This window comes from Crocodylus porosus, unplaced genomic scaffold, assembly GCF_001723895.1.
Source record: "Crocodylus porosus isolate Cpor-Errol unplaced genomic scaffold, CroPor_comp1, whole genome shotgun sequence".
NCBI classification, from domain to species: domain Eukaryota; kingdom Metazoa; phylum Chordata; order Crocodylia; family Crocodylidae; genus Crocodylus; species Crocodylus porosus.
This window is the reverse complement of record NW_017728947.1, coordinates 54,015,794-54,028,612: the sequence shown is the minus strand read 5'-3', so window position 1 is coordinate 54,028,612 and position 12,819 is coordinate 54,015,794. Positions and strand designations below refer to the sequence as shown.

General features: G+C 46.2%; 1 protein-coding gene across 1 annotated transcript in view; it reads left to right on the top strand.

Moving 5' to 3' along the window:
* The window catches only part of LOC109321069 (cytosolic phospholipase A2 beta-like), a 52,563-nt gene extending 39,862 nt beyond the window's left edge, over positions 1-12,701 (top strand). Inside the window, exons 18-20 of the mRNA XM_019551373.1 lie at positions 897-1,063; positions 2,622-2,808; positions 11,939-12,701. Coding sequence (XP_019406918.1) covers positions 897-1,063; positions 2,622-2,808; positions 11,939-12,183 — 599 coding nt within the window. The 3' untranslated portion in view covers positions 12,184-12,701. The remainder of the gene's footprint in view (positions 1-896; positions 1,064-2,621; positions 2,809-11,938) is intronic.
* Positions 12,702-12,819: the final 118 nt, after the last annotated feature.

The window sequence follows — 12,819 nt, the reverse complement described above, 5'->3', positions numbered from 1 at the left end:
TGGCAGAGGGTAGATTCAGATTAGACATCAGGAGGCGCTACTTCACTGTCAGGGTGGCTAGGGTCTGGAACCAAGTTCCAAGAGAAGTGGTGCTGGCTCCTACCCTGGGGGTCTCTAAGAGGAGGCTAGACGAACACCTTGCTGGGGTTGTTTGACCCCAGTAGTTTTTCCTGCCAAGGCAGGGGTTTGGACTCAATGATCTGCTCAGGTCCCTTCTGACCCTACTAACTATGAAACATTGATTAAAAGAAATTCACTTCAATTTGATAAACTAAAAACTTTTAAAGAATATCAAGAAGAGAGGAGAAAACCCTTCAGTTGATGTGTTGCTGGGCTAGGAAGAACAGTATAAAAAGAAACTGGCTACGGAGAGAACGTTATTTAAAGAGGCTGTTTTGATAGGTGGAAAATTAGTACAGTAAAAGCCCTGTTATCCGGCATTCTCTTAACTGGAATTTCCTGCCGGCCGGCCGGATGCAGGGGGATGGTGGGGGAAGCTTGCACCTGGTGGCCGCCGCCACCATCCACCACTCTGCGCTGCCGTGCTCTGCATCCAGCTGAAATGTCCACACTGTGCTGCTGCTGCTCCACATCTGGCCACGACTCCCCTCTTCCCCCTACCTCCACTTTGCATTTGGCCAAAAACCTTCAGCCTCAGGTAACCGGAAATTTTAGATACCTGGCACCCCCCATTCCCCACTCAAGCCAGATAACCGGGCTTTTACTGTACAACATTGCCTAGTGGAATGATAATTTTTTTCACAGTAGCTTGGCAGAGTAATTTCTTTGTCCTTGTTTGTCTCTAAGTCTTAGAAGGGAACCCCCTCCAAAACAAAATAATGCAAGTCTATCTTTCCTGGGTATACAGAACTGATTAAACTGAAGCTATTTTTCAGACACTGTGCTGGATGCATCTCCCAACCAACTGACACCACTGGAGAAACACCTCTGTTTAATAGATGTTGGCTATTTTGTTAATACCAGTTGCCCACCGCTTTTGAGGCCTGAGAGAAATGTGGACGTCATTATATCACTTGATTACAGTTTGGGTGGGTTCTTCAAGGTGAGAAAATTCATATCCTCTATTGCTTGTAGCCCTAGTAAGCACCTTTTTCAGACAACACGTTTTAGAGACTCATCCAGTGTCTGCCTTAACTCTGGGCTATTTGACTTTTCTGTGGCTCTCAGTCTCTGATGCCTTTTTTTTTCTGAGATCCATTAAGTCTTAGGTTTGTCATACTGCAGAACAAGAAATGTTTTGAAGCCTAGAAAAGTGTTTATGATAAGAAAGCCGTGTTCCAGCAAGGCCTACTGAAATACCAATAAATGCCAAGATCTACCGAAATGTCAATAAAAATTACATTGAGGAGAGTTAATATTCTAATGAGGTTTACCCATCCTTATTTGCAGTGAGGTCTAGAGCCACAAAAGGAATTCAGTTCCCTGTATTATGTTTGGGAAGAGGAAGGCTTCTAAGCCAGAATGCTTTGTGGGGAGCTACCTAAACGAGTCAATAAAAAAAAGGTGGAGGGCATGATGTGCCCTGATCCTCCCTGAGACCTTGGTCCTGTACTCAGGACTGCAGGGCAACACCTCCTTTCACCAGGAATTCATAGGCTTGAAATCTCTCCTGGAATTAAACACCCAAGCCCTTTACGACACAAAATGAGGAAGAATCTTGTGTTATCCCATAGCTAGAACAGTCCCTTAGACTATGGAAAATGCCAGCCTGTGGAAATTCAAACCCACATCTTCTACTTCCCGGGAGTGTCCTAAACAACAGGGCTTTCATTCTCTTCTGTTGAAGCTGTTCCACTTTGCATAAAATAATTCAAGTGTATTGGGTTAGAGAGGGGGCAGTGGTGAAGGTAACTCTGGGCGTTTACTTGTGATGGTATTGCGACGTAGTGTATGTGGGTGCCTACACATGACCAGCAGCTACATCACCGTAGTGGTGTGCTCCCCCGGGATAGTGTGCTGTTACAGTGAAATAGCTGCTAAAAATAACGCGTGCCACACATACAATTCAGTATGGGCTATATAAATTAGATGCAAGCCAAAGTACTTAATTGGAAGGACTAAATCACAGCGCAGTAACGATGTCACCATAGCAACATGTATAGATGCACCCTTTAACCCCTACTGGCTCAGGCACTCGTGTGGGAAGTGAGACCTGCGTTCTAGTCCCTGCTCCAGTGAATATTTATCATAGTTAATATTAAATTCCTTAATGGTGGTTTATTCAGGAGACATATACGTTATTTATTTCCTAGACAGCACTAGCTTTCAGTTCATTTCAATTTTAATCTATAGGGCTTTTTGTGGATTAAGTTATATGCACTTTAAAGATTTATACCCCAGTCTTCTGTTTCCACTCAGCCACCAGGTTGGAAGTCAAACTAATGCCAAATGCTTTGGAAATTTCCATCCCCCAAGCATTAATAAGGCAGAGACTTTTATCCAGACATCTGGTGTTGCTTGCCTCATATCCTGTGCTCTGTCTCATATCTAAAAATATAGATATTTTTAATGCAACTCAGTGTGACCTATTATTACTTCCGGAAAACTGCATTCCAATCTTTTCTTTTGGATCTAATTGGTCTTATTCTGTGTCCATCCAGCAATTACAGATGGTAGAAACATATTGCAAAGTCCAAAAAATCCCGTTCCCCAAAATTGAGGTGAGTGAGGAAGATCAGAAGAACCCGAAGGAGTGTTACATATTTTCAGATGCAGAGAACCTTAGAGCTCCCACGCTGATCCATTTCCCTCTGGTGAATGACACGTTTAAGGAATACAAGGAACCAGGTAAATTCACTGTCAACAGAAACTTATAATTTTTACTACAGTTTGTGTGACTAGCCTTCCTTCAACTGGTTTCTCAATTGTCCTTTTCAACTATAATTGTCGTTCATTGGTTGAATGAATACCGCCCTGTTTTAATGTCATTTACCAATGAACTATCACATAAAAGTGATATTTAAGACAGTCCAGCTTGAACAGTTGAGCAGACCTGGGGATACTGTTGATGGTGAATAGCAAAAGAGATCAGGGTAAATGATGGTCCATGGGGCAGATTTTAGCTTTTAAAACACAACGTAGACAGCTTAAGGGACAGGGAGTGGCGGGGAGAACAGAGAGGCTGTAGCTTGAGGAAGAATCAGTCTAAGCTATGCGGTTTTCTGCAATTGGCATAGTTTAGATCGGTAGTGAACAGAACACACATCCACACTTGGGCAGTGGGAGGGAAGGGGGGTTGCAAATCTTAGACTGGTTTAAAAATGGAAGAACCTGGTCTGTGTGTGCCAAACTTCTGTTCTGTTGCATGTGTGCTCTGCTTTTCAGTTGCTTATGCCAGTAAAAGTGTAATGTTTGTACCTGGCCTGAGGGAAAAGACATTTTGGCTGGTTCAGGCAGAATTCTTCTTGAGACTAAGGGGAAGAACACAATGAAGTAGCAGCTCTGCCACCCCTTAAATAGGTACATGTGCTCTAGGCCAGCTCCACTCTTGCCCTGGCCTTTCTTCATCTACTTGGAAACTGGCAAGGGGATTTGAAGCGGTTGGGAAACAGAAGCTTTTCCCACAGGGGCCAACTGTAATCTTGGTGGTGAGAACTGTTAGGCAGTGTTTAGGGTGTTGGTTGCCCCAAAGAAGATCATGAGACTGGCAGGTTTAGGGTAGAGTAGGCACGACCAGCACAATCCTAACAACTCAGTCAATAGTATTAAGCTAATGATTTGCAGGATTTTTTTATTCAAGTTATTCTAAAAATAACCTGAACTGCACATTATAGAAATCAGAGTTAATGTAGTGGTAAAGTTTGCAGGAATAAGGAGTTTAAAAATCAGGGGGCGTTTATACATGTGCCTTTTTGTCCCGTGACACGCTGGAGATCCAATGCTTGTAGTTGTATAAGTGGTGAAATATGCGTCAGCATGCAGAAAATGGCAGTGGTGTGCTTTTGAACTAAAGCACCGCCGAGGTGTTTTAGTTCAAAAGTGCACTGCTACTATTTTCTTTGCATTGACACACTCATTTTGCTACTTATACAACTGTATGTGTTGTGGCACCAGGCGCTTTTTTACACACATAAAAAAGCCAAGGGTATATATAAGCATGACTGTGTTGCTTGGTCTGTATAGCTCAGGCTGTAAACAGACATCCTTGGAGTGGGATCAGCTGTGCCAGGATGTGTCCCAGCATGAATAATCTGTTTCACTGGATGACAGACATAGATTCATAGATGCTAGGGCTGGAAGGGACCTTGGAAGATCATTGAGTCCTGCCCCCTGCCCTAGGGGCAGGAAGTCACCAGGAATCCAAGATCCCAGCAAGATAAATATCCAAGTGTTCTCTTGAAGGTGTTCAGAGTAGGTGCTCGAACCACCTCTGGCAGGAGTCTATTCCAAACCTTGGGGACTTGGACAGTGAAGAAGTTCTTCCTTATGTCCAGCCTGAAACAGTCATGGAGGAGTTTGTGACCATTCAACCTTGTCATCCCATGGGGCGCTCTGGTGAACAGACGTTCCCCCAGATCCTGGTGGTCACCCCTGATGAATTACAGGCGGCCATCAGATCACCCCTGAGCCTGCGCTTTTCCAGGCTAAAGAGTCCCATGGCTCTCAGCCTGTAGTCGTAAGGTCTGTTTTCCTGACCTCTGATCATGCGCGTGGCTCTCCTCTGGACTCTCTCAAGCTTCTCCACATCCTTTTTGAATTGTGGAGCCCAAAACTGGATGCAGTACTCCAGCTGCGGCCTCACCAAGGCTAAGTACAAGGGGAGAATGACGTCCTGGGATTTACTTAAGAAGCATCTATGGATGCAATCTAGCATTTTGCTTGCTTTACTAGCCGCAGCATCACACTGAAGGCTCATGTTCATCTTGTGGTCAATGATGACCCCCAAGTCCCTTTTGTCTGTAGTGCTAGCCAGCGTAGCATTGCCGAGCCTGTAAGCGTGCTGCAGGTTTTTCCTCCCAAGGTGGAGAACCTTGCATTTTTGCTGTTGAACACCATCAGGTTTTCATCCGCCCAATTCCTGAGCCTGTGAAGGTCAGCCTGGATCACCCTTCTGTCTTCAGGTGTGGATACTTTACCCCTAAGTTTGGTATCACACATAAAACACAAGTTTGGTATCACACATCAACGAACTTGGCCAGTCCGCTTCTGACATCAATATCCACATCATTAATGAAGATGTTAAATAGTATAGGCCCTAGGACAGAGCTTTGAGGGACCCCATTGGTCACAGTACACCACGATTGACTTCTGTCAGCCACCATCATCTGGGTCCTACCAATTCCCAGTCAGCAGATCATAGTGAGGCTGAGGCTGCAGTTGGCCAGTTTTGCTAAGAGGTGATTGTGGGATACCAGATTGAAGGCTTTTTAAAAGTCAAGATATACAACATCAATCTCTTTTCCCTTGTCCAGGTGATAGGTCACCTGATTGTAAAAGGAAATAAGATTGGTTAGGCAAGACCTACCTGCAACAAACCTGTGTTGGCTATCTCTCAGGATGTTGCCGTCAGCCAGTATGTTAAGGATGGCCTCTTTGATAATTTTTTTCCAAGACCTTCCCTGGGATAGAGCTCAGGCTAATGGGCCTGTAGTTTGCCGGATCCACTTTCCTCCCTTTCTTGAAGATCGGCACCACATTGGCCTTCTTCCAATCTTTGGAAACTTCACCAGAGCAGCAGGAGTTCTCGAAGATCTGTGCCAGGGGCTGGGCTATGATGCTCGCCAGCTCCCTGAGTACCCTGGGGTGTAAACTGTCAGGGCTGACTGACTTGAAGGTATCCAGCCTCTCAAGGTGTTCCTTCACAAGGTCAGCACTTATGGAGGGTAAGGGATCTCCCTCACCTGGGCCTCCCTGTCCCATAGTGGGCAGGGGGATCCCATGGGACTGGTGAAAAACTGACACAAAGTACCCATTTAGCAAGTTTGCTTTTTCTGGGCGTCAGTTGTCCCATCTGGTTTAGCAGGTGTCCAATGTTGCCCTTGCTTTTCCTCCAGCTCCCCACATATCTAAAAAGGACTTTTTATTGGCCTTGATATTTTTAGCTAGTTGGAGTTCCATTGCAGCCCTGGCTTTCCTGGTTCGCTCCCTGCAGGTCCAGACCAGTGCAGAGTATTCCTCCTTGGTGGTGCATCCAGTCCTCCATCCTTTGTAGGTCTTTCTTTTAGGATGCAGGAGGTCTGCTAGTTCCCTGGAGAGCCAAGGGGGCTGCTGTGCCCTTTTGCTGCCTTTCCTCCGAGATGGGATTGACTTTGCTTGTGCATCCAGGATTGCTCCCTTAAGGAGCAACCACTCGTCCTGCACTCCCCTCCCCTTTGGGTTGTGGCCCTTTAAGGCCTCACTGACAAGCCTCCTGAGCTTGTCAAAGTCAGCTTACCTGAAGTCAAGGACATCTGTATTACTGACTGACTTGTCAGCTTTACGGCAGATGGTGAAGGTGATCAGCTCATCTGACCCATTTGGTCAGATGATGGTGAAGGTGATCAGGTGATCAGGATGATGAAGGTGACATTGCCTGTTGCCCCACAGGTTAGGCCCCTGTTGCTTCTGGGGCTTGATCCTGAAGGCCAGCTTTAAACAGGGGGACCCCCACTTGTATATGTGTGCCCCAAGATGAAGCACACCAGCATGATACATGTGCCCAGGGATCCTTGGCAGGGGATGTCTAGGGTGCACCTTCGTAAAGCAGGGAGGCACTTCTGGGGCCCAGTCCTACACACCCTAGAAATTCTTTCCTGCCATAAAGCAAACAGATGTTCACTGCAAACAAGCAGCACCAATTTTTACCACCTCTTGTTGTGGCAAAAGTTTTGCTAATTTTTATGGCAACACAAAGACGATATCTGCGCTTGCCACTTTATTGGCACATATTATAAGTTAAGACTTCTATTTACTTAACAAGCAAATAGTGAAGAGATAAAACTCTTGCTTGATTTGGCCAAAGGAATCACTTCTTTAGTGCCCTGGTGATGACTAGTGTAATTATTTAAAGATTAACTCATTCAGGGAGACATTGTCTTTCATAAACAGAAACCCATTTGGTTAGATGATAGCATCTGATGAAGTAGATTGTTGCTTAAAAACACTCATACCTCTCTGAACCAGCGAGTCTCTAAGGGGCAACCCTGCCCTACTTTTTGCCTGACTTCAGACTAACACAGCTAACATTGTGCCTATGGGAATCATAGAGGTCAGCAGGAATTATTATGTTATTTAATTTGGATTTCTGGCAAGCACAGACCAGAGAATTTAATCCAGTTGCTTTTTCAAGAGAGCAAAGCATAACTATAGCACTTCACAATGTAATAAGAGTGCTTTATAAGCAAGTAAATCCTGATAAGTCTCTCTGGACTATTAGCAGTAGGTTCTTTACTAAAGCGGTATCTTGGCATAGAGGCCTGAAGCAGCTACAGCCACATGAAAACTAAGGGATTTCAGTAACTATTCAATTCCCTAAATATCTGTAGGGTACCCTTAAAAATAAATAGGAAATGTTCTGCTCATGGTTGTGCAGATGTTCTTATTGCAAAAATACATAACCTTTATTTAGCTTCTGATTTTTCTTCACCATTGAGGAATTAATCCAGCCAGGTTTGGATGTTCTTTTGACAGTCAAAGAGTAAAATTTCAAAATAGACCCTAAGGCTGTGATTTTTAACCACAGGGCCACACACTTCAGGGTGCCACAAGTTCCTTTAAGGTAGGGGTTTTCAACCTTTTTAGTATAAGTACCCCCAGTGGCTGGATGCTGAGCCGGGGGGGGACATATGCCAAGCGGGGGTGGCTCAGAGCTGGAAGTGGAGCAAGGAGGAAGGGATGGCACATAGGTGGGCAGGAACAGAGTGCCGCTGCCTGCCAGAAGCAAGGCCGAAGCAGGGCGGGGAAGCTCACCGGGCTGGTGTGTGGTGGTGGTGGCCACTGCATGTGAGCTTCCCTGCCTTGCAGAAGGGCCCCACCAGGGGCACCGTGTAGGGGGTGCGCAGGGGTGCATACGCACCCCCTGAGAGCACTGGTACACCCCGTCAGGCCATGCTCCCTGTTTAGCCGGTGTGCAGGGGGGTAGGCAGGAGCACCAGCTCCCCCCCCTGCAAGCGCAGGCCGGGGAGTGGGCTGCCATCAAAAGTGGCCATGCAGCTTCCAGAAGTGGCCATGGGACTTCCAGAAGCAGCACGGCCGGTTCTTTGGTGAGCGAGATCAGCCGCAGGCATACTGCCCCCGCTCCGGTCAGCAGGATTGGCCACTGGGGAACCCCCCCCCAGTCAGTGGGATTCGCGCCCCTGGGGGATCCCCCCTGGTCACTGACAGGGGGCATGTGCCCCCCCGCAACTCAAGAGTCACCAGAAACTCATGGGTGCTGCTGCTCTTGCCCCACTCTGGCCCTGCTCCTGGGAGGTGGTGATGTTCTGTCCCTGCCTGCCCGTGCATACCCCCTAGGGCCAGTCCAAGTACCCCCAGGGCTACATGTACCCCCAGTTGACAACCCCTGCTTTAAATGTGTTACAGGGCTCTGCACAATATTAGCACTTTAAGGTGTACAAGCATCTACACTTGCTTAACAAGATAAACTCAGAGATTTCAACTAGGAATCCGTGGTGTCAAACACAGTCCTACCTGCTATGGGTTTTTTGAGTTATTTGCAGTATAATTGCTCTGGTATTTTTCCACATCAAAACAAATGAGTGGAAGCTAAGAGCTGACATTTTTCAAGGACTGCCTGAATCTAAAAAGGCTGAGAACCACTGTGCACCTCATGAAACAGTTAAAACAATTATTGCAGAAAAATCAGCTGGGCCGGGACCAAGGCACAGAAAGTTTCTTTCCAAAAGAAAAGTTAGGAGCAACTGAAAAATAGGTGATAAAGAAAAGTGCTTCATGATGGTTATTATCATGTTTACCACAGACCACTCTATTAATAGCTGGTGGATAAATCCACTTGCAAAACCTGGTTTAAACACTATATAGATGAGAAAGGACATCAGGGGTAGTGGTGTGGGGTTGTGTCCCGCAGTGCTGCTGGGCTGGCAGGGGGTGCCTCAACATGGTGGCACAGTTGGCATGGGACTCCTAGGGGAGGGCAGCTTGGCAGGGAGACCCAAGCCTGCAGCGGGCAGCCTGCATCCTCCCTTGCCCCCCATGGTCAGCTTTGCTCTAGCTGTGTCGCTGGAGGGGAAGGGGCAGGTGCAGGTGCAGGAGGTAGGCATGTGTCCCACCTTTCCATTTTGAAAAAGTGGTCACCCTATTTACAGAGAAGCAACACACAGTTTTAAATTCCCTTTGGAGGTGAAGCAGTTGGGGCTAGAATCTAAGGGCATGTGTAGACGAGACAGGGGCCCTAAATTGAAGCAGTGGGTTTTTAAAAACACTGCTTCAGTTTAGGGCCCTTTAAATCCCTTTGTCATGCACACACCCAAACTTACCTGCCCCTCCAAGGGTGGGGAGGGGAGGGTGAGCTGCTAGTGGGTGCTTCCCTCTGCAGCAGTGGCACCACCCCCCTTGCAGCACCTGCCCTAGGCACCAGGCTCAGGTGGTCCCAGGGGGCACTGCAGCTGCGGAGAGAAGCACCGGGCCCCCAGGCAGCTCAGGCAGGTGTGCAGGCTCCAGGGGGTGGGGGAAAAAAGGCCTTGGGTGGAGTCTGCCTTCCCAGGCTGCTGCCAGGTTGCTGCCAGGCTGCCTGCAGTGCTTCCTGCAGAGCCCCTGAGCTGCTCGGACCCTGGTGCTTCACTTTGTGGCCGTTTCCTGCGCCCCAAGTCATTTAAGGCACATTACATTGCTGAATTTGCTACAGCAGCTGGAATTACTGAGCAATATGCCACCAACATGTGCAAACACCAACACCATTAAAGCGGTGCAAAAGCATTTAACTTGCTTTAAAGTGTTGTGCACACATGCCCCTCATTTCATCTACACATGGCCTGAGTCTCCTTGCTCATGACCAAATCCCTGAACCACAAGGCTATTGGGCTAACATAGGAGTGGTCAAGCTGTGGCACAAGCAGGCTCTGCATGTAGCACATGGCAGATAGGGCAGGAAGCAGAGAGCCCAGGGCAGGGAGCAAAACAGCAGATCAGGCAGGGGAATGGGATCAGAGTGGCATTCAGGGAGAGTGCAGGACTTAATGTGGCACACCTTTGGTGTTAGGTGGTGGAGGAAGAGGGTCCTTCCAGGTAATGCCTTACTTAGCTGTCCTTGCAAGTGTACAGCACCATGTACTAAACACAACTCTACTGAGCATGCTCAGTGGGCTCATAGATGTCTGTTTGCATGCCCAGTGTAAAGAGCAGGCTATAGGTGGTCTAGCCCAGTGAACAGACTATCAGAGGAGGGCTAGAGGGACAGGAGCTGGAGTCCAAGTTATCAAACCCAAGGGGAAATTCCAGAAGCAGAGTCCAAGTCACAGGCCAAGTCATGGTTCTGGAGCAAGGGTCCAAGTTACCAAAGCCAAGCTGGGTTTCCAAAAGCTAGATTCCAGAGGCAGAGCTAAGCTGGGTTAGAACACAGGAAACCCAAGCGCATACAATGCAGAACAGTTTACCACAGCAGCCCATTAGTCAGTACTGCTGCTTGATCCTCAGGTGGATTTAAATGGGGAGGTTGCTATCCCCAGCAGCCAGTCAGGAGGCCCTAACAGTGGCTGGCTGGTTCATTAGCTGGGCTAGGATTGCCAGTTAGAGCGTATGGCAAGTTCGGCCAGCTGGGCAATTAGTCCAGGCTGGCCTGCCTGTTTGGGCACCTGGCACCCAGAGCTGAATTTCAAACTGTGCATCAGTGTAAAAAACTTCTGCTACTCCACCTAGGTCCATATAATGACACAAATAGGATTTAGCCCTAAGTCACCTTTCATGTGGCTTAGGCAGACATTGTAGGTAAGCACTATAGGTAGCAGGGATCACACAAAATTACACTAACTTGGAAGTTTGCTTTCCCACTCCAAGTAACTGGGTAGGGAGCAGAGGAAGAAAGTGTAACTCTAGACATTTTAAAAGCACAGATATAAGATGTTTGAAGTCCTCTTCTGTTGTAAGGATGATTTTCTGATATCAAAGGCTAAATAAGTAAGTAGTAAGGTAGATACATCAGAGAACACTGAGATGTTGGAGGCTGGCACACCTGGGATGTGGAGTTAATCTGGAAAATAGAAGTTGATTTCTGAAGGAACTCGCTTGGATTGATAAGTAGGACTCCTCCTACTGCATATTCTTTGAAGTGCAAGTGGCTTAAATTCTGTTCATTGCCTCTTGAGTATCCATCTGTGGCATAGCATGACTTTATCAGACAGCAGATTTTGACTTGTGGGACCTAATTTTAGTAGCAGTGTTGAGCACCAGCAGCGCCCACTAGTTTCTACATGTGGTATCTTTGAGAAATAGGTCAATAGTGTTTGTTTAGGAGAGGACTGCTCACCTAAATCTGCCCTTAAACTTGAGTCAATCTAGAGTAGCTACTAGAATGAGTGGAATTACTTCAAATTTATGGCTGTTTTTTTGAGAGAAAGAAATTGGCCAACTGTCTGGCTATATTTGTTCCTCCTTTCATTTTGTATTTCTCAACAAGTTTAAATCCAGCTTTTAAAAAGTATTGGTTGTAACCATGTTGATCTAAGGACATAGGCAGACAAGGTTAAGATATCAGATTTACCCAAAGAACCTTGTCAGCTTTTAAAAAGGAGACTTTTTTCTTTAATCACTGATCAAGAACTTCAAGTCCTTGTAGGTCTACAGGACATCAGTAGAGTTAGGCAGAATCCCATTTGGCCCATCAGATTGCTCCATTTATCTTAGGCACCTCTAATGACTAGCAAAATGTAATAGAAAATGTTCCCTGCTTTTACCACTGAAAACCTATGTCTGCCAGGTTCAAACTGTTCTAAGTCTTTTTTATTCAAAATTCAGTCCATAATGGTGACTTTTTCTTTCTTTGCAGGAGTGAAGCGCAATGTCTGTGAAATGAAAGAGGGCAAGGTAAATTTGGAAAACTGCAAGTCACCATACTATCTTACAAAATTACAGTATTCTTCTGAAAATTTTGACAAACTTGTGAATCTGAGCAGCTACAATATCCTCAATAACAAAGACCTGATTCTGCAGTGTATCCAGAGTGCCATGGAAAAGAAGAGAAAGAGCAGGAGAGGAGGTCTACCCAGCACTTCTAGAGCTGAATATGTGTAGGCGGTATTTCTACATTGTCTGTGAACTAGAGGCTATGATGTTTGGACAATGTTTGTGTTAACAGGAAGCCCACCTGATGAGCCATTGCACTGTATGAAATGAAATTTTGCCTGTGCGTTTCTTACCTTGCCCGTTTTAACTCACCTTAGCGTTGGAAAGGGGTTATTAAAAGAAAAATGCAGTTTTGTGGCCTCAGGCTGTGATCTTATTAACTAACAGGGTGGGCCCTGTCAGCAGTTAGCAGGAGCCCTGCAAAGAAATCCCAAGTGAGTGCTTCAGGAAATCATAAAAGCATAGGGTTTCAAGGGGCCCAAAGGGTTATCTGGTCCGACTCCCTGCATAAATGCAAGAAATACAGTAGTGCTGGTTCAGTAAATACTGAGCTAATGGCCCAACATGGCTGATACCTGACAAAAAAGCCCTAACCTCTTACAGTCGGTAATGTCCTGATTTAAAAACATAAGAAGTGCCATTTACTGGGTTAGACTGTTAGAAATATTATTAAAAATGTATAGTGAATAGAGTGTTGTTAGAACTGCACAGTTTGTATCTCGTACCTGATAAGAAGAAACACCACCAAGGACATCTCTCTAATTTACTATCTCTTTGTAACACTAAATCACACATACCTTCAAA